Source organism: Lutra lutra, chromosome 13 (genome assembly GCF_902655055.1).
Source record: "Lutra lutra chromosome 13, mLutLut1.2, whole genome shotgun sequence".
NCBI classification, from domain to species: Eukaryota; Metazoa; Chordata; class Mammalia; order Carnivora; family Mustelidae; genus Lutra; species Lutra lutra.
In genome coordinates, this window is record NC_062290.1 from 63,356,259 (window position 1) to 63,376,458 (window position 20,200).

The 20,200-nt window shown below is 40.1% G+C and overlaps 1 protein-coding gene across 2 annotated transcripts in view; it reads left to right on the forward strand.

Annotated features, from left to right (window-relative positions):
- Nucleotides 1–308: 308 nt before the first annotated feature.
- Nucleotides 309–20,200, forward strand: part of TGFBR1 (transforming growth factor beta receptor 1) — a 56,687-nt gene continuing 36,795 nt past the window's right edge. For both annotated transcript variants that reach the window (XM_047700172.1, XM_047700173.1), the window contains exon 1: nucleotides 309–494. In XM_047700172.1, the coding sequence (XP_047556128.1) occupies nucleotides 407–494 (88 nt within the window). In that variant the 5' untranslated portion in view covers nucleotides 309–406. The remainder of the gene's footprint in view (nucleotides 495–20,200) is intronic.

Here is a 20,200-nt window from a genome sequence, read left to right on the forward strand (position 1 = left end):
ACCCTAGACCTCCGGGGCCCGAGGATAGGCCATGCCAGGGCGCGCTACACCCTGCCTCTACTCCGCCTCCTCCTAGCGGGGAGCGGCTCTGGCTAGGGCAGGGGTCTGGCAGCACTGCCCCCGGGGGAGTCTGGGGGCGTGGCCAGAGGCCGGGCGCCCGCGGCTGTGGATTGGCTGTCCAGGGGGCCTGTAGGCGGGGCTCCGGGCTGGGTCCCGCTCGGCCGCTCGCAGACGGCCGGGAGGCGGGGCCGGCGGGAGCCCGGCAGCCAATGGACGCTCAGCCCCCGAGCAGTTACAAAGGGCCGGAGCGAGGCCGCGGCGGCGGCGGGAGGTGGGGCGAGGCAAGGCTTGCTGAGGCGAGGCGGCGGCCGGGCCGGACCGGGCCACAGGCGGTGGTGGCGGGACCATGGAGGCGGCGGCCGCTGCTCCGCGTCCCCGGCTGCTCCTCCTCGTGTTGGCGGCGGCGGCGGCGACGCTGGTTCCGGGGACGACGGGTGAGCGGCAACGCGGCGGGGCTGGCGGGCGGCTGCGGGGCGCGCGGGCCGGGCCCGGCCTCTGGCTCGCTCCCTCTCTTTCTCAAACATGGCGCGGGGCCGGGGGCGCAGGTGGCGGCGCCCGCCCGGGGCCGGGCTGGCCTGGCCTGGCGGCCGCCACGCAAACTGCGGGCAGGGAGCGCGGGCGGGGCGGGGCGGGGGCGTGTGTCTGAGCGCTGGTGGATGTGCCCGGCAGCCGGTGGCGGCCCCTGCTCCCGGCTCCCCTGGGGGAGGTGGCGTCGGGTAGAGCGGTCCGAGGACTGGGCTGCCTTCTGGGGAACGAGGGGGCGCGGACCGAGGGCCAGAGGGTGTGCGGCTGGCCGGGCTTGGCGGAGCCGGGGCGCTGTGTGGCGTTGTCTGGGCACCCCCCACCCGCGAGCGGGAGGGTGCCCGGGGCTCCCGGAGCCTGGGGCGGGGTTGGGGTCGACCGAGCCTTCCCGGGTGGGGTAGGAACTCTGAGCCTGCCGGGCGGTGGGAGGGGGCGACGTGTGATGGAGACTCCCGGGTCACAGGGCCGGCCTGGCTGAGGTCGCCGGCCCGACCCGGCTGAGAGGGGCTGCTTCTCCAGCCTGGGGTGGCTTTGGAAGTGGAGTCGCGAAGCTTTGTGTGAGGAGGAGGAGGCACGAAGATGTGCGGAATGTTTCTTCTTTCGTGCGTCTGGAAGTGTTGAAGTGAATCCAGTAACCAGAAGGCTACAGATTGTTTTCGTAGTAGAAACTTGAACGTTTGCTCACTCTGCGGGGTTTGGAATGTTTGAATGGAAATGACTCTGTGAATTGATCAAATGCTTTTATTTCCTCGAAGGAATATCGCTAGTGTTCCTTTTCTTGAGTGACAGTGGTTTGAATCAGTAGTCTCTGTGTAGTGGGCTTTCAAGGGAGAATGTTTGCTCCGTTTTCCAAAATACTAAATCAGGATGGGGTACGTGGTCATAACCAATCTCCCTGGAAAGAACAGTGAAAAACTTTGTTAACATCCAGATTAAAATACTAGAAACTGAAATATAGATCCTTAGTGTTAGAAACTAAATTACAGTGAAAGTACATTTCTGTCTCTAAAACTGAATACCAAATGTTTTAAAAAACAAAAGCTCAAGAATGAGAGTGCCGGTAGCTGTCTGTTAAGAGCTTACTATGATGTAGACGCGTGAAGTACACCAGAGTACATTATCTAACGCTTATGATAAAACCCTCAGGGTTAGTGGCATTTGGCCCATTTATAGATGAGAAAACTGAATTTGGAACAGGTTAAATACTCAATTGCTAGGGACTGGAGTTAGGATTTGCACCCAGAGTTCAGTGTTTCAAAAACCTATGTGCTTTTATTAAAAAAAAAAAACAAAAAACCCCCCCAAAACTGTGTGTGTGTGTATACACGCACACACATGACTGGCACAATCCATATTTCTATTCAGTCCACTAATGAATAATTGGTCTTTATTATCCAATTTTTAATTTTACCCTTACAATATGTAAATCAGGTTGGCTTCCTTCTGACTCCTAGCACATTCCTGGAGTCTCTTCATATTGGGCCTACGTTAGAGGAAACTGGATATTTGACACTGGTCTAAGGAGTGGGGGCAAGGTAAATATGTGGACAGGTGGGAGAATCAGTAGTTACCTATTGGCATTAAGTTCACTCTTTTCCACTTAGCCTGGCACACTAAGCGTTCATGTATTCAAGTAACAGTTTTAGGCTTAATTGATATAAGGAACATTGCTCAGTCTATGTTTGGGAGAAGCTTATAGACTACCTGGCATGTATACGATACAAAGCTGGTTCAGGTGAGTAATAATTCTTAAGCCTAGACTACCTCGACTGGTCTGCCCACGCTTGTTGGTTGTGTTGATGTTGATCTTTCATACATTCTGAAGAAGTTCAAATGCACTTTTAAATTTATAATTTGGCTTCCTTTTTAAGACCTTGCAGTTGTTCCTTATTGTCTGGCTGTCAGTTTTGTATTTCTCTGCCTAGCTTCTCCTCTTTCTAACATTGATTTCTGTAGGGAAATTAGTTCCCTGTCCCTAGGACACAGATGAGTACTGTACTATGTCTACATATATATTCCTTGTGAGATATATGTGTATATATATATACACACATGTATATCCCTTGTGAGAATCTGGTTTCCTTTCTGCCATCATGTGAGTTTTTTCTTTGAAAACATGCCTAGAACCCAACTCTTCTTTTTATCAGTGCCTCTTGAATGTCTCTTCCTTTCTTTGTATGCAGCCATCAGGTTAGTCCTGCCTGTTACTCTTAAATTTAGTTGTTTTCCACTTTCTCTCATGTAGGCTTTTCTATAGGCTACTGCCAAGCTAATCTTCCTCAGGCATCCTCACAAAGGGTTTACAAGATTTTCCATTTGTATTCAGCACTTAGAGAAGCACTTGTGGCTTATGATTAAGCCATCTCTGAGTATTCAACCAAAGATCTCACTTCTTGCTACTACTCTAAGCCCTCAGTTCCAACCATTTCTGTTTTTCCACTGACTCCTGAATTTTTTTTTTTCTTTTTCCCTTTTAACTACATACTTAATTTTGTCCCTTTTGGGAGTATGAGGAGAGAAGTTCTCAGTTCTGGCTTCATGTACTGGTTTAGTTCCTGAATTCTTTATTTCCCCGAACTGTAGAGCACTTAGGGTTACAGTTTGGTTGTTTATTTCTACCGTCTTGTGCTGTTATTTATCTATACTTGTGAATGTGTTATAGGTCCCCAGAGGGCAAAGGTATGTCTTTTCTTTCCTTTATGCTCTCAGATCCTAACACTGTGTTTTATATTCTGTTCCATTTACATGCTTGTTGATTAAATGAATTTCATTTGACTGAACATTCTTTGGTATTTATACTGTTTTACATGAGTACAGTTTATGCAATATTAATTGACCATTCTGTGTATATAATAATAGGAAAGTTGTGTAATGTGACAAAAGAGCAGTTGGTTATTAGATTTGATTATTAGACCCAACTTCACCTCCAGTTATGCAGAAAATCTAAATGGTACCCACATTTTCTAATTCGTGAGCTCTTGAAGACCAAATGAGAGTTGTTTTGGAGTTTGAGATTGCTATTTTGTATTGACAGTAATAGGTAGGACTGATGTTCAGGCAGCAATTGCCACTGGGTCACATGTGTTTTGATTGATCAGACATCCTTTCTGATTGGTTGGTACCATTTTGGAACCAGTTGTTAAATATTTTTAATATCACCCCTACAGAAAGGCATCAACAGTCAAAGAGAGAAATGATTAATGTAGGCTGATGTGATTGGGGGAGGCTTTCTGGACACTTCAGGACTTAAACTGACTTTGAAGGGTAGCTAGAATTCAAGTGGGCAGAGAGGGAGATTTGATGAGTGGTAAGCTATCCTGAGGCCTACTCCAGGGCAGAACCAAAAGTTTTATTGACTGGCTGGCAAGTTCCTCTTTAGAGTTGAGTTCCTTATTCTATACTGTAGGGTTTGGATGTATTAACCACTATTTCTTTCCCCCAGTTCTGAAAACTCTGTAATCTGTGACTGGAAACAAAATAAAAAGGTAATCTAAGTGGGATGAATAAGGGAAAATAATACTATGGGCCGCCCACCAGGGGTAGGCATTCAATTGGTGAAGATTCTAAGTCACTTCAGTTTATAAGGGAAGAAAATAACATAAGAGGTTAGGTGAATTTCTCAGGGTCAGGCAGAACTAAGACAAGAATTTAGATTATCTCATTCCAAATCTGTGCTCTTTAAGGTATGAAGGACTTGGAGGGGGGAGGGCAGGGTTAATGGAGTGACTTACCTAAGTGAAGTTATCTTGAATTTCACAGAACTTATGAAAAGTGACTTCTGATGGACTGTGGGCAGGGAGGGGTGGTGGTGGTGGTGATGGTGGTGGTGGTTAAAAAGTCCTCAAGAGGAGGTCAATATCTTTTTTATATTGATGATAAAAAGACCTGGTGTAGAGCTTATTGACTGAGAAGAGTAGGCTTCAGTAGTTTAAAAGATGGTGAAACTGGGGTTTAATTAAAATGGATGTAATTGAAAGGCCTTGCAGTTACAAGGTCTAGGTTTAGAATTTTAGATGATCTCCTCTGTTTTTGAAATTAAATAGGAAACTGACATAAACAAAGTAATGGAGAGGGAGATAAATCTGTTCCTCTGGGAAGGGCTGCTTATGTGTAGACCTTTGCTGAAAGGTTCTTTTAGGCCTGTTGAAACAGTTTATCTGAACTCTGCACCATTCAGGTAGTATCTTTGTAGTGTATCAGATATGTTCATTTCTAATGACGTGGGTTTTGAAAATGCCATTATTTTATGGATGGCTCTTTTGATGTGAGAACATGTTTCTTCAAACCACAGAGCCCTCTGCACATGTCAACAAACTGCCTGCCTTTTGCTGTTCTTTCTTGGTTGTGGCTTACATAATGCGAGTTCTCTGAACAGATGGACTGTGGTTTATTATCATGTGATTGGGTCACATCTTTGCTTCCTGCTTCTGGAATTGAGCAGATACTGGCATGTTTCTCAGTGATTTTCTTGCTTTGTCTCATAGAACTGGCTTGGGAAAACTTTCTTAAAAATTATGGTTTATCTTGACTGAGCCTAGCTCCAATAGTTAGTGTAATTAATGCCTTTCTTAATTGAGTTTTCACAATATCAAATCCAAACATTATTCATAAACATTAAGTTTGTTGCTACTTTGAAATAGATCCAGTTTTAGCTGTACAGTTTTGGCCCAGATAATGCAGATAGGTTTCTTATGGTTACCTTTTTTGATATGGACTTATGATTGGTTGATTTGTAGGGCTTTTGCCTTAAGACAATCACTTTCTCAAACATTATGAAGAGTAAGAATAGAGTAAGTCTGGATTCAGTTTGTATGGGTCCAATTTTATAGATCAGATCTGGCCTTTTGTAAAACTGCTCTCTTGTTTTGGCATTCCAAGAGAATACACATTATAAAGAATGATTCCTAACTTAAAAAAAAATATGACTCGCAGGGGATACAGGTTGCTTTGACATTTCTTTTGAAGATTCAGTGGTCCATGTACCGTTTTATCAGTCTGAAAAGAACATATAAGAATGTGCTAGGGGAGCTTGGGTGGCTCAGTGGGTTAAACCTCGACTTTTGTTTTGGGCTCACTCAGGTCATGATGTCCTGGTTGTGAGATGGAGCAGGAGCACCTTGTAGGGCTCCATGCTCAGTGCAGGGTCTGCTTGGGATTCTCTCTCCCTCCCCCTCTGCACTCGCCTTTGCTTCATGCTCTCTCTTCCTCTCAAATAAATAAATAAAATCTTAAAAAAAAATGTGGCAGGATTCTATCTGCCTATGTCATTTAATTCTCATAGCCAACCCTGGGTGATAATTGTATAATAGCACAAAATCTTCTTACTTATGTACCAGGTAATTTCCAAGAGAATTTTTATTTTTCATTTATTTATTTATTTATTTGTTTATTTTGTTTATTTATTTGACACAGAGAGAGCGAGAGAGATCACAAGAAGGCAGAGAAGCAGGCAGAGGGGGAGGAGGAAGCAGGCGCCCTGCTGAGCAGAGAGCCGGACACAGGGCTTGATCCCAGGACCCTGAGACCATGACCTGAGCCAAAGGCAGAGGCTTAACCCACTGAGCCACCCAGGCACCCCTTCCAAAAGGATTTTTAAAAGATGTATTTATTTTAGAGAGAGAGAGAGAGAGCGTGCATGTGAGAGAGCACAGGCAGGAGGGGGGGAGAGAGAGAATCCTAAGCAGACTCCTCACTCAGTGTGGAGCCCATCATGGGGCTCCATCTCATGACCTGGGTGGAGATCACAACCTGAACCAAAACCCAGGGTCAGTTCTCAGCTGACTGCATCACCCAGATGACAGATGCTGGCGAGGATGCGGAGAAAGGAGAACCCTCCTACACTTTTGGTGGGAATGCAAGCTGGTGCAACCACTCTGGAAAACAGCATGGAGGTTCCTCAAAATGTTGAAAATAGAACTACCCTATGACCCAGCAATTGCACTGCTGGGTATTTACCCTAAAGATACAAACGTAGTGATCCAAAGGGGCACGTGCACCCGAATGTTTATAGCAGCAATGTCTGCAATAGCCAAACTATGGAAAGAACCTAGATGTCCGTCAACAGATGAATGGATAAAGAAGATGTGGTATATACACAATGGAATACTATGCAGCCATCAAAAGAAATGAAATCTTGCCATTTACGACGACGTGGATGGAACTAGAGGGTATCATGCTTAGCGAAATAAGTCAATCGGAGAAAGACAACTATCATATGATCTCCCTGATATGAGGGATAGGAGATGCAACATGGGGGTTAAGGGGGTAGGAGAAGAGTAAATGAAACAAGATGGAATTGGGAGGGAGACAAATCTCACAAAACAAACTGAGGGTTGATGGGGGGAGGGGGGTTGAGAGGGGGGTGGGATTATGGACCCTGGGGAGGGTATGTGCTATAGTGAGTGCTGTGAAGTGTGTAAACCTGGTGATTCACAGACCTGTACCCCTGGGGATAAAAATATATTATATGTTTATAAAAAATAAAATTAATAAAAAAAAAATTTTCCAGATGCCCCATTCCAAAAGATTTTTTTTAACATCTGTTTGTTACTAAGTCCAGGTGACCAGTGCTCAAGAGGTAACTGTAGGTTTGATGACATTGGTTCCAACCAAAGATTCTTTTCAGCTCTCTTAGATGTTATCCAAAGATATTAATATTCTTTCATCTTTTAATCATAAATATATGTATTTTTAAAAAGACACTGCATCAGATATAATAGAGGTCTGTAGACTAACAATAGTCTAACCACTGAAGTTCAGATGATTGTGCATGACCATTAACTCCATCTGCTTGGGTAGCCAGAATGAACAGGATTTTTGCTCAGATTGGAACTTAGTTTGCATCTATGAAAGTTTGTCAAAATAAGAGCTTCTGTGTTTCCATTTTGCAGACCAGGAAACTGAGGTCATGATGTTAATAAATGGTGGGACCTGCGCTTGAGCATTTCAGACGGTGTACTCTTACCTGTATATCGTGTTGCTTCCATAGACAGTAAAGTCTTTGTTTTGGCACTTCATCAGGAAGATTTCCTCTTTTTTTTTTTTAACCATGGGCCTTTGCTTCAGCTTGTCTTGACTATAGTTTGCCTCTCCACAACTCCAAGTTACTCAGAGGCTTGTAGTCTTTGAATTATAGTTTTAGGTAATTTGAATCTCTCTGATGAGTCTAATGATAGTTGATCACTCATTAGTTGTATTGATTTATGTATTTTCATAGCAAACTCTTTGCTTTTCAGAGTAACATGAGCACAGACCTGAAAGTATCTGAAAATCTGAATTGAGAAAAGAAAGCTGTCACTGTCCACCATGAACACTTTGGCTTGTTCTACCCCCCCAATGCTTTTTTTTAATATGATAAAACCATTTTTTAATCATTCTGTCTTTTTCAGCAGTTTATCAGAACTATTAAGTTTGTTTTTTTTTTTTTTTTTAAAGCAGATTTTATTTATTTACCTGAGAGAGAGCAAGCGAGATAGTGCACAAGTGGCAGGGACGGGCAGAGGGATCGAGAGAGAGAGACAAGCAGACTCCCCACTGAGCAGGGAGCCCCATGCTGGATCTCCATCCCAGGACCTCAGGATCGTGACCAGAGCTGAAGGCAGATACTAAACCAACTGAACCACCCAGGCGCACCCTGCTAATAAAAGTGTTTTTAGGGGCATCTGGGTGGCTCAGTTGATTAAGCATCTGCCTTCAGCTCAGGTTATGACCCTGGAGTCCCAGATAGAGTCCGATATTGGATTCCCTGCTTGGTGGAGAACCTGCTTCTCGTGGCACATGCTCTCTCTCTCCCTCTCTCTTTCTCGAATAAGTAAATAAATAAAATCTTTGAAAAAACGTGTTTTTAAGTTGGCAAAGAGCTTCAGCTTTGTAGAAGAAATAGCTCATTCAATCTTAACGAATATTTAGTAGAGGCCAACACAATGGGAAATAGAGAAAGAGGCGAACTTGCTTTCAAGAAATAAGATGTTTGGGAAATATGATAATTACAGATTCAATAATAGCAACCACAGGCACTGCTTTATAGAAATGGTAGGAATTGATCTCCTGCCTTGTGGGATGGGTAGAGTTTAGAGTGGATGAGGCATTGGGAATGGAGTAGAAGGGTGGTTCTATGACATTTCAAAGAAATCATAGGAGCTGGTAGTGGGGCCTTTGTTTATATGGCTGTCACTTTGCCTCCATGCTCTTCCCTATGTATCTGCACAGCCTCCTCCCTCAACCTCTTGCACATCTTTGCTCAAATGTTAACCTTTTTCTCAATGAGGCTTACCCTGACCACCCTTTAAAAAATTGCTATTATCCTATTCTGCCCCCTTTTTTTTTTGTAACATTTACTACCTCCTGAAATCCTTTATTTACTTACCCATAGTTACTTATTTACTATGTCTGTTATCTCCTTCTTCCTACTAGAATATAAGCTCTGTGATAATGGATATTTTTGTCTTGTTCACCAGTGTAAAGGACACAGACAGTATGTGGTGTGTTATAGGCTCTCCGTAAGTATTTGTTAAATGGCAGTAGATCTTAGTTGTAGAAAGCTGAAGTACGAAAATTAAGGACTACATGAAATCAAAAAAAGAATGACCAGGATTTTTACACCCGCATAATGCCTAACTATGCCTAGTAATGCCTAGTAATGAAATAGCTGAAAGAAAGATTGAGGGGAAATGAAATCTGATTTGAACATGTTGAGTTTGAGGTAAAGGTAGCATCATCAAGTGGAGTAGGCAGCAAGATGTAAGACTAGAACATGGCTGGTAATGGGAGGGAATCTTAGGCAAAGAAGCAATTACCAACATTTGCCTTCGACCTCATTCTCTCTCTTGCTGTCTTTCAATTCTGGTGCCCTAAAAAGCCACCTTAAGTGAAGTATTTATTTTGACCCTGAACTCCTAGCTTAGATCTGGAACCTTGCTCTGTTCACTGAGATACTCTTCTCTCCTGGATTGCAGATCTGTGCTTTGTTCCCTTTACCCCCTTCCAATGCCAAAGAAGTATGTACTCAGAATTATTTGTGATCTTTTGATTGTACTGACATTAGCCTTCATGCTCTCTTTGACATCTTGGGAATCTGCTCTGGTTCCTGGATGAGGTAGAAAAGAGGCCAACATACAGGCTCTCAACCTCCCTAGCATTCATAGCTTTGAAATGAGCGTTATTTTGTAACTTTCTTATGTGGGAAAAATTTATTCACTGATCAGCTTGTGTACTCTGGCTGTTTTCCAGAAAAGGATTTTAGGAAGCTTGAAATAAAAACATATGCAGTAAGACCAGAACTAATGATCAGAAAGATAAGAGCCAATAAGTAAAAGGGGAAAAGAAAGAACAATTATCCATAACTTTAAGCTGAGGAAAGCTTTTGTAGTTGAACACAATAGTTAGCTCTGTGTTTTCTAGCAGTGAGAGCAATAAGGGAACCTGATAATTTGCATTTTGTTGCCTATTATTGAGCATTTATGGGAGGCTGCCACTTTCCTTAATAAAGAGGAACCCCAGACACAAAGATGCAACTCAGGGAGAATCTCTAAGTGATAAGGGGTTGCTGGACCTCAGCCCTGATTCTCTTTCTCAGAGAATCTCTTCAACATGTAGTGAGGAGCATGCTACCATTTTTCTTCTTCATACTAAGTCTGTGATCCAAGTATGGACACACTAGTTTTACCCTAATGCCAGTGGAACAGCTGAGGTAAGATTGTAGCGTTTAAATCAAGCTTTGCTAAAAGCTGGAGGTTAATGAATAGAGAAAGCAACATGAAACTGTTCAGGCTGGTTTACAAAGACATTTTCCTCATGTCCTTATCTTTTGGCCTGTCTCCATCATCTGAGTGCTGCCACCAGAAGTGAATAGAGCTAGGCATTTATCTTTCTTCAAACAGGGCCAAAACAGCAAGGTGCAGAGAGTGTCTTTGCTTGGGTTTCCTTTTTGAAGAGCTGCCTCCTTTCTGGGTGATGGATGTTGGGAACGATGACTTCCTTTTGGAGAGACCACACTCACTCGGAGAGTGTGGCCCTACACATGTAGGTTGCATAGTAACCCCAATATCCATGTCAGAGATACCCACGGATGTTACCATGAAGGCTATTTGATTGGAGACATGCCGAGTTCAATGGGAAAAATAAGTTTCTTCCTATTCTTGAACATCATCTATTATAGAAGTCTTTGTATAGGGGCATGGGAAATTAAGTGAAAAGTTTGGGTTTATCACTCTCCATGACTTGCGTAGATTCAGTTTCCTTCCTTATCCTGCAGTTCCAGGGTTTTGTTCTCATCAACAGGGCTGAGCCTCCTTATTTTTGTTCATTTGCTTTAGGATAACCATTCCATCCAGATTTCCTAGGTGTGAACCTCACTGATTACATAATAGTGCGTATTTATAGTTCTAGGACACCTTGTGCGGGCATCCTGTTACATTTCTACAATATAAGATCTTTAAATATGCATCGAAATACAAATAGCTTTCATGGAAAAAAGCAAAAACAAATGGCTTTTTCTTTTAGAAGTGAGAACTGATAAATATATTTGACAGTAATGAACATGGAGATAGTTAAGCCTGAAGAGGAATGTAGAGAGAGAAAGTCACTAACTATGGCTTTTCGTTTGTACAAACACGACAATATATGTATGGTCTTTGTTGGTTTTTTTCCTTGATGTATTCATTCCCAAATCAAACCATAATGTGCTCTAATTGAGTCTCTTTGTTTAGCACATGGCTGTTGATTTGAGTACTTTCTGCAATTGAAAAACTGACATTTTAATTTTGTTATTCAGTGTGCAACAGATTTAAATAAAAACACCAAGATTGTGTATTGTAGATTTTCTTCAACAATAATTATATGTAATTATTTTACCAAAATAAACAAGTTAAAGTAGTTTTAGCTGTTTTATCTCATTTCACATTTGGAAAAAAATTACAAACCAGGGACTAGAGGTTGCTTGTTTTTCTCAGTGAGCATAGATAATTTCTGTTTGCTGGTTCCAACTAGTTCACCAAAGCAGTACAAAACTGATGCTAGTAAAAAGTACTGAAAATGTGAAGGGGAAGTACAACTGGAAATAGGTCAGACTGGCTACGTGCTACTAAAAACAGTTGGTAGTTTTCATGTGGTATCTCAAAAACTTTAAAGGACCTGTGAAGAGTAAATGAAATTATAGCATACTTCCTGCTACATAGAAAACAAAGTAAATGGCAGTTATTAAGGAAACTATTTTTCATAGAAACAGAATTTTTAGGCTAGAAAGGATCATAACTAAGGGGATCATGATTACATTTTGTCTCACTTTATTTTACAGATTAGGAAACTGTGGCTCAGAAGGTATGTGGTATTTCAGGATAATCAGGGTAATTTCAGGATAATAATTAAGCTAATGACTAAACAGGAATCCAGCATCTTCCTCACTCAGAACCTCACTTAGCATCCCTTTTCATCATGACCCAAGTCTCCATTACGGAGAATGATTTTTTTAATTACCTAAATTTGTGGAAGATCTTTTCAAATGCTATCAAATCAGACCCTCAACAGATGGATACATAGATGGATAAATAATGATGAAATCAATATAACAAGATAGTAACAACTACAGAATTTAGGTTGTGAGTATATAGGTGTTTGCAGTTGTCAGTTTTTCTGAATATTTGAAAATCTTCATAATAAAAAGTTGCTGGAGCATAATTTAAATAAATCTGTAGTATCTCCTCATCATCCCAGATGTGTTTCTGTCATTGATCTTTCTAAATATAGACAAACCAGCAGTACTTGCTTTAGCCAAAGGAAATAAAACAATCAGGATCCAGTGCCTCTGGGATACACATTCTAGGCCCTTTCTTTGACATTCTTCAAGGATTGATTGAGAACCACAGATCTGTCATGATGTTTTCTTTTCCTTTTCTTTCTTTTCTCTCTCCTGTTTTGTTTTGTTTTTTTTAATTACAAAGGGTAGTTGTGCATTGCAAATTTGAAATTCCCTAATCACCAACAAACAAGCCAATTAACGTAGTCATCACTGTAGATCACTTTCCTATGAAAAAATGCTCTAATTTTTTTTTTCTATTGTTTTGCTTTCACCATTCCCATGGTAAATTTTAACTTTTGTTCTCTTCCTTATTTATAATGCATTTATAAGCTTGGGTCTCTCTCCCTTCATGTAGTCTTTTTTCCAAGATCACAGTCGTTTCTTCCACTTTATTCTTTAAAAACCCAAAAATAAAAAACATGGCCACGTATTCTTTTAGCTAGGGACTTTCCACCATTTCCCATCCTTTAAGTTTTGTTAGATCTAGCCTTCCCTTGCCTTATGATGGGAAAAGGAGAAGGAGGGAGGAGTTTCAATAAATATGAATTTAGGAGTCAGGCAGAAACTGTGGGGGATGGTCTTCAGGGAGCAACAGACTCAGAATTAGCTGGGCATTGCAAACAGATGGTATATCCTAAGGAAATAGCTGTTCTAAGCAATTGGGTGCTTGCATCTAATTTAGCTTAGAGATCCTGGAACTGGAGAGAAAATCTCATGGAGCAAATGGATACAATCACCTGTGAAACATTCTAAACCATACTAGGGCCTAGTAATTACTGACTTCTGTATAGATGTCATCAATTCTATACATATGCTACATAATTCTGTACAGCATAATTCGATGTTGTTATCTTCAGTTCTCCAAAGGCTAATAACATCAAGCCCTGGCAGACCCTTATCTTTTAATAACCAACCCCCTAATAGAGGTCTTCTTCAGTAACCAAAATGCTAGGTAGCATCAATGCTAACAGCAATTTGAAACCTATATTAACAGTGCTAAGCCCCTGGATATTTGTTTCGTGTTGTCTGAAAACTTTCCTTGGTTGGTTCTTCTGAAAGGAGCTCAGACAGCACTAGATGCTCACATCTTCATGCCCCCAAAGAAGTCATGGATTTAATGGTGAGAAATATTATAAAATACTATAGAAACACGAGTATTGTAAAAGTATAAAAGTCCCACCATTTTAGCTGGCCTTTTTGTCCTTGCTTGGTTTAATTTAGCCATATTCCTCTAGGAGACTGCAACCAGAATTGAACAGCTTGCTTTGATATTTTGTTTGACAAGGAAGATGAAAATTTCAGACTAGGGAAGTCAAGAAATTAAAACTTGAGTAACTGTATGTGTGGTTCATCAAGTTCCTGAAATTTCCATCAGTGTCTCTACCATCCCTCTTTTAGCTAAATTCAGTGAGTTTTTGTTCTGAAAATGTATGGGAATGACATAAAGCTAAATACTAAGAGACTCAAGTATAGAAAGTGTGATTCCTTCTGTGGAGCAGGAAATAGGAAGGGCTGGGTGTTGGGGGGGCTGAAACCTTTTGTTGTGTGGGTAACAGTCTTGTAGAACTATTTGACACCTTAAACTCTATACATACATAACTTTAACAAAAATAAAACCCAAGTTAAAAAATTAAGTGGTAAATGGATGACAGTTATAAGTCTTTGAATGCTTAATAAAAATGAAGAGTTGAATTTCTCTGTTGAAAAGTCAGATTCTCAGGTTGGATTAATAATGTACACAGAGGGCTTCAAACTTAGCTATTTTTTTTTTCAAAAGACACCTAAAGTGACATGAAAATGTTGAAAATAGTAGAATAGAAAAAAGCAAATCTGACCCCAAAAGATTAAATACAGTAGGATTAATACATGACAAAATTCAAGCAATAAAAGCATTAAAGGGAAGAAAGAGGTGTATTTTATATTAATGAAGTACTGTCTCTCAAGACATGTCATGAATCTTTATGCAACTAATAATGTCAAAATATATAAGGCTAGAACTGTTAAAAATACAATAAGAAATTGATAAATTCACTATAGATGAAGAAAAGAATATTTGAATAACTGTAGTAAAGATATAATACATCCCAGTTTTTTGATCGTGAACAGTATTCTTTTAAAATACCTCTTGAGTTTTTCCAGAAATTGATGATAAGAAGGTCTACAAAGAATACCCAAAGTAGAAATTCATAACAACTAAAAGAAAAAGTTAAAATAAATAATACATTCACTTATTAAAATATACAGATCACTTTGCAGAATACTGATACCTTATAGTATTGAATCGTCCAGTGAGGAGACTGGCATGTTCCTCCATTTACAAATAAATGAATTTTATTTTATATCCTTCATAATTTATGTCAAATAAGTAATGCTTTGAAGCATTCCCTTTAGAGGTCAGGTCTTATGTATTGTTAGATTTATTCCTAGATATTTGATTTTGGATGCTTTTGTAAATGATATATTTTTGAATTTTTGTTTTCCTTTTTTTCCTAAGATTTTTGTTTATTTATTTGTCAGAGAGAGAGAGAGCGAGAGAGAGCAAGCATAAGCAGGGGATAGTGGCAGGCAGAGGGAGGAGCAGGCTCCCTGCTTCTCATGTGGAGCCCCATGTGGGATTTGATCCCAGGACACTGGGGTCACAGCCTGAGCTGAAGGCAGGTGCTTAACTGATTGAGCCACTGAGGCATCCCAAATTTTTGTTTTCTATTTATTGCTTGTTTAAGAAAAGCACTTCGTTTAAGAAATTGGCTTTCTTTATGTGGTGACTTTTGTGTTTTATCATGAATAGGTGCTGAATTTTGTTAATTTTTTTTTTTTTTTTTAGTTTTGTTTATGTCATGATTATATGATCCATTTACATTTTTCTAAACTACTTAACTCTCTTATTCCCAAATCTATATACAAATCTTTGTACAGCATGTTCCTGGGAACACTTTGCTTTCTTCTTTAGCCTTCTGTAAGGCTCAGGGGAGGCACCATCTTTGAGACAAGTCTCCCTTCTCTCTGCTCTCTCAGCCCATTGTGTGCACTACCCTCCATCTGTAGCATGTCGGCTCTTCTTCACCTTACGTTGTGAGCTCCTCAAGAGCAGGAATCTCATGGTAGGTATCTCTCTTCTCCTAAAGGTCTTTTTTTTTGTTCCTACACAGGTTGCATACACTGTTCTTTCCTGGTAAAAGACGTTTAGGCCTTACTCTGTGCTTCTAAAATAGTGAACTGCATAGTGCCACCAGCTCTTTCTTCAGCTGTGGCTCTAGGAGGCCTTTTGCTATTTGCAGGCCCAGGTGTGACTCTTGACTCTGCTCTTCCTTTAATTCAAAGGCAGCTGGTGGGTGGTTACCACTTCCTTCTCTTACCACAGTTCTGTTTCAACTTCATTTTAACCCAGAATGATTTGCCACTTTGATTTAGGTTCATCATTGTACCTCAGTACCTATACAACCAAGTTACATCACCTATAGCCACTCTTGCTCTCCAGAGGAAGGCTTGAGTCCTTCAACTTGTCCTACTTGGGGGAAATCACCATAGATTTTTCTAACAATCCTTTTTTTCCTGTGCCTTTAGAATATATCTAGATTATGTAGATGTAACTATTTGGGCACTTCTGTTTCCTCATCTGTAAAACAGGAGGTTAAGATCAGGTAATTATCAGGTTCCTCTTAGCATGAACATTTTATGAGGTTTTTTTTTTCCCCCCAAGAGTTCACCCCCACGATGAAGCCCAACAGGGAGCTTGAACTCACCACCCCAAGATCAAGACCTGGGCTGAGAGCAAGAGTCAGACACTTAACCGACTCAACCACCCAGGTGCCCCTAGTTATGATTAGTTAGGGATATGTGCACACTGGCTGTGTTCCAACACTTTTTAGTTCGGGTTGGAACTGAAAATAAACTTTCTTGTAGGTACATCTCATGCTACTACAGTGAAGTTCTTGGATCTAACCCTGTTCAGACAATCGTATTGCTGGAAAAGCTCTGTGGGTATCTGTGAGTGCAGAGATACACAGATAGCTGCTGGGACTGTTCACTGCTTTATGTGCGCACTGTTTACATTAGATATTGTGTGTCAATGTTGTTTCCTACAGCTGTGTAAAGATTTTCTCTGATTTTCTGTCCAGCATATATAACAGGAACTGGCACGTGGTAGGTACTATTAAATGCCTGTTGGATGAGTGCATAAATGAATTGTCGAGCATTTTATCTGCCAGGTACTCTGCTAAGTATTCTTATATCTATATATATTAACTCAGTCCTCATCTTCTGAAATTGCTGTTGTTACAAATTTAGAAAACAGGCTTAAAAAAAGTTAAGCAGTTTCCCCAAGATTACTTAGAGGCTGTCTGGCAGAAATAGGATTTGAACTTAAGTCTTTTTGTCTCTGAATTCCATTATGTAAACTACCATACTTTTGTAATACCCACTAGTCAACATAAAATATAATGAGAAACTATAAAAGTGTGTTTCTATTGGGAAAAGTAAGATATTCAATTATTCTTTTAGCGCTAATCATCAGAAATAAAAGTTTCTCCATTTCTTTTTAGGGGCTAGGGTAAGGCACAGTGCATACATCTGTTATGTGTACCAACATACCCCCCCAACTTGTTGACGTGGGAAAAAAAAAGATGACCACTCAATAGTGATGAAATTGTAATCCCATTATATATAGTTTTAGTAGTATGACCATTTTCTTGTCCTTAGAAATGCTTCTAAAATATCAGCTTTAATGTCTATATAGTATCCCATTTATGATTGTATCGTAATTTATTTTGTCACTACCATATTGTCATTCATATAGGTTGTTTTCAACCATAAAATACTGTAACAACCATCTGTGTGCTTATGTCTTTGCTCTTATCTCCTGTTATTCCTTTAGACTAAATTCTAAGAAGTAGAATTCCTGGATTAAAAAGAACTAGGCTTTACAGTCTCTTACTTGGCAAATTGTTTTCCAGAAAGAACTTTAAAGTTTTGAAATCAGCATGAAGTATCTATGCTCCATAGAGTAAATATCCTGAGTTGGAGTTTTGAAGATAGTATAGGGGAAAGGGATGGGAGCGTGGAAAGGCATTTTTAATTTTTTTTTTAACTTTGAATAGATCTAATGCACTCACATTTTTTCTAAATTCAAAAGGTACAAAAGAGTGTGTAGTGAAAAGTCTCCTCCCACCCCTATCTTCTGGGTATCCAATTCCCTTCCTTGGAAGCCAGTGTTTTTCTTTTTTTCCAGAGAAATACTTTGTAATATCTGTGTGTGTGCATTCTCCCTCCTTCCTTTGCTTTTTAGCACAGATATTACTGTATCAAATACACAGTTCTGCACTATGCAGATTTTTACTTAGTACATCTTAGGGGTCAGTCTACATTAATACATTATTACATATATAATACATACATACATATATAACACATACATAATACATTAATACATAGAAAACGTTTTTTTGATATTACAGTCTTCATTTTGTAGTGGGACCATTATGTTATTTTACCGGTTCTATTGATATGTGCATAGGCAAGATTAGAAACAATCTAGTATAAACTCTTAGGAAATTAATAACCATGTACATAAGGCATATTAACACATGTAAAGTATATCTATAAGCTACATTCCTTCTGGGTCACAGGTTATGTTCATTTGTCATTTTGAAAGTGTCAGGTTGCCTTCCATTTATATGGAGGAATAGGTTATTCTGGATAATGGGATATTTTATATCACATGGGCACGAGGGAGGTACCTAAGTGGGAGTTTTGGATAGTTGAAAGAGCATTGAGAGACGGGAAAAGGACTTCAAAAATGAAGGTAGTAAAGGATAAAAGAGAAAATTTGCTTGCCATTTTATTGAGGACCTTGGTGGTAGCGACCACCCACATACTAAAGAGACACTCCTGGAATGTTTATTCAAGAAATATACTGGATCCCTTCCTGTAATGCAGGGTCTAGTAATGCAGAGATGCATAAAGTACTCATAAAATACTAACCCAGGCCCTGACCCAAAGAAGTTCACAGTTTAATGACAAGACGAACAAACAATATAAAATGAGATGTGCTGCCATAATCGCTGTACCTTGAAGATGTGAACTTAAGTTCAGTTGGTCAAAAAATGAAAACATGAATGTTTAATTTTTGATATAACTTGTAAAATAATATAATCTTACTTTTAAAGAAATGTAGATGTGACTTTGGGTGGCTCAGTCAGTTAAGTGTTGGACTTTTGCTCTCAGTTCAGGTGTTGATGCAGGGTCCTGAGTTCAAGCCCCACATTGGACTCCATGCTGGGCCTCACACTGGACCTGGAGTCTACTTAAAAAAAAAAAAAAAAATTGTAACATTTTAGATTAACCTTTTACTTAATGCAGGAGATCCCTACTTCACAAATTCTGAATACTGGTTATTAAGCCTCTACTTAAGTATCTCTAATGACAGAGAAGTCATTATCTTCTGTGAGGCAATCAGTTCATTATAGGGAGGAGCTGTAGTTTGGAAATGATTTTTATGAAACAAAATTTACCACATCCTGACCTCATGATTTGATTTATTATTGGAGTAAGGTAAATTGACACTACATCTATAAAATGAGGTGGTTGTCTCCACAGATCCAAAGTTTCAGATCGAACTTTGTTGAATTTATTCTTTGATTTTCTGACTCATATTTACATGGCAGATTGATGTTCAAGTAACATTTACTGATTACTTATTATTTGGACATTTGTGGAATTTTGTGTCCAATTCTCCCTCTGTCTCCCCCATCACCATGGCTACAGTTAATAGTAAATGCTGTTGACTCTTTTCAAATCTGTTGTTAAATAGATTCCCCAAATCTGCTAAGCAAATTTTTATTCTGTACTTGTGCAGTTTATTTTATTTTGAGACTAAATGAAAGCCTTTATAGTAATTGCCCCTATTAAATCTCATCTTGCCATTTAGGCAACCTGTTCTTAGTGTGGGTTTCTCTGATATCAGTTAACGTAATATCAGCTAATTCCATGGAGCTCAGGAGATTAGCAAATGGAGGTATTGTGGAGAAGCAAGTGATTGAGAATTTAAGTGGGTCCCTAGTCTTGCAAGTTGGAGTTGTATGTGAATCAAAAATGATGTTTCTTAAGTGCTTGGACTTTCTGGAGAAATGTCTGGATAAATCATATTTTTTGTTTTGAAGCCCTAAATTTGGGACTGCAGTGTTATCTGAACTAGACTAGAGAATTCACTTTCATTTTGTATGGTACTTGGTATTTTGACAAGCTGACTTTGACATTACTGCTGCTAGGTAATCTAAAAGGGTGGAGTTGAGAAGAACCACTGAGTGCTTTGAAGACCAAACTCAGTTGATGGTCAGGGTTTTAGCCTTGTTCACAGAGATTTGCAGTATATTTAAAAGAGGAAGAGCGCATATATATGCTTTCCCCAGAGCTGGAACAGGGAGAGGAAGAGGACAAATCCCTCAAGAGAGGGCATGGCTTTGGGAGTAGTGGGGAGGGGAAGGCAGAAGAACTGGAGTAGAGACATAGACTAGCCTGTAATGGGGTAGACATTAGTACCTGAAAGGATTTGTTACAACTTCTGACTTTGCTTTTTCTTTCATCTTTGCTAGCAGCGGTGTGAGCTTCTATGTTTCTTTTTTTTCTCAGTGTTCCAAGATTCATTTTTTTAATGTACCACACCCAGTGCTCCATGCAATAAGTGCCCTCCTTAATACCCACCACGAGGTTCACCATCCTCCCATGCCCTCCCTTCTAAAACCCTGTTTGTTTCTCACAGTCCACAGTCTCTCATGTTTCATCTCCCCCACTGATTTACTCCACTTCACTTTTACTTTCCTTCTCCTA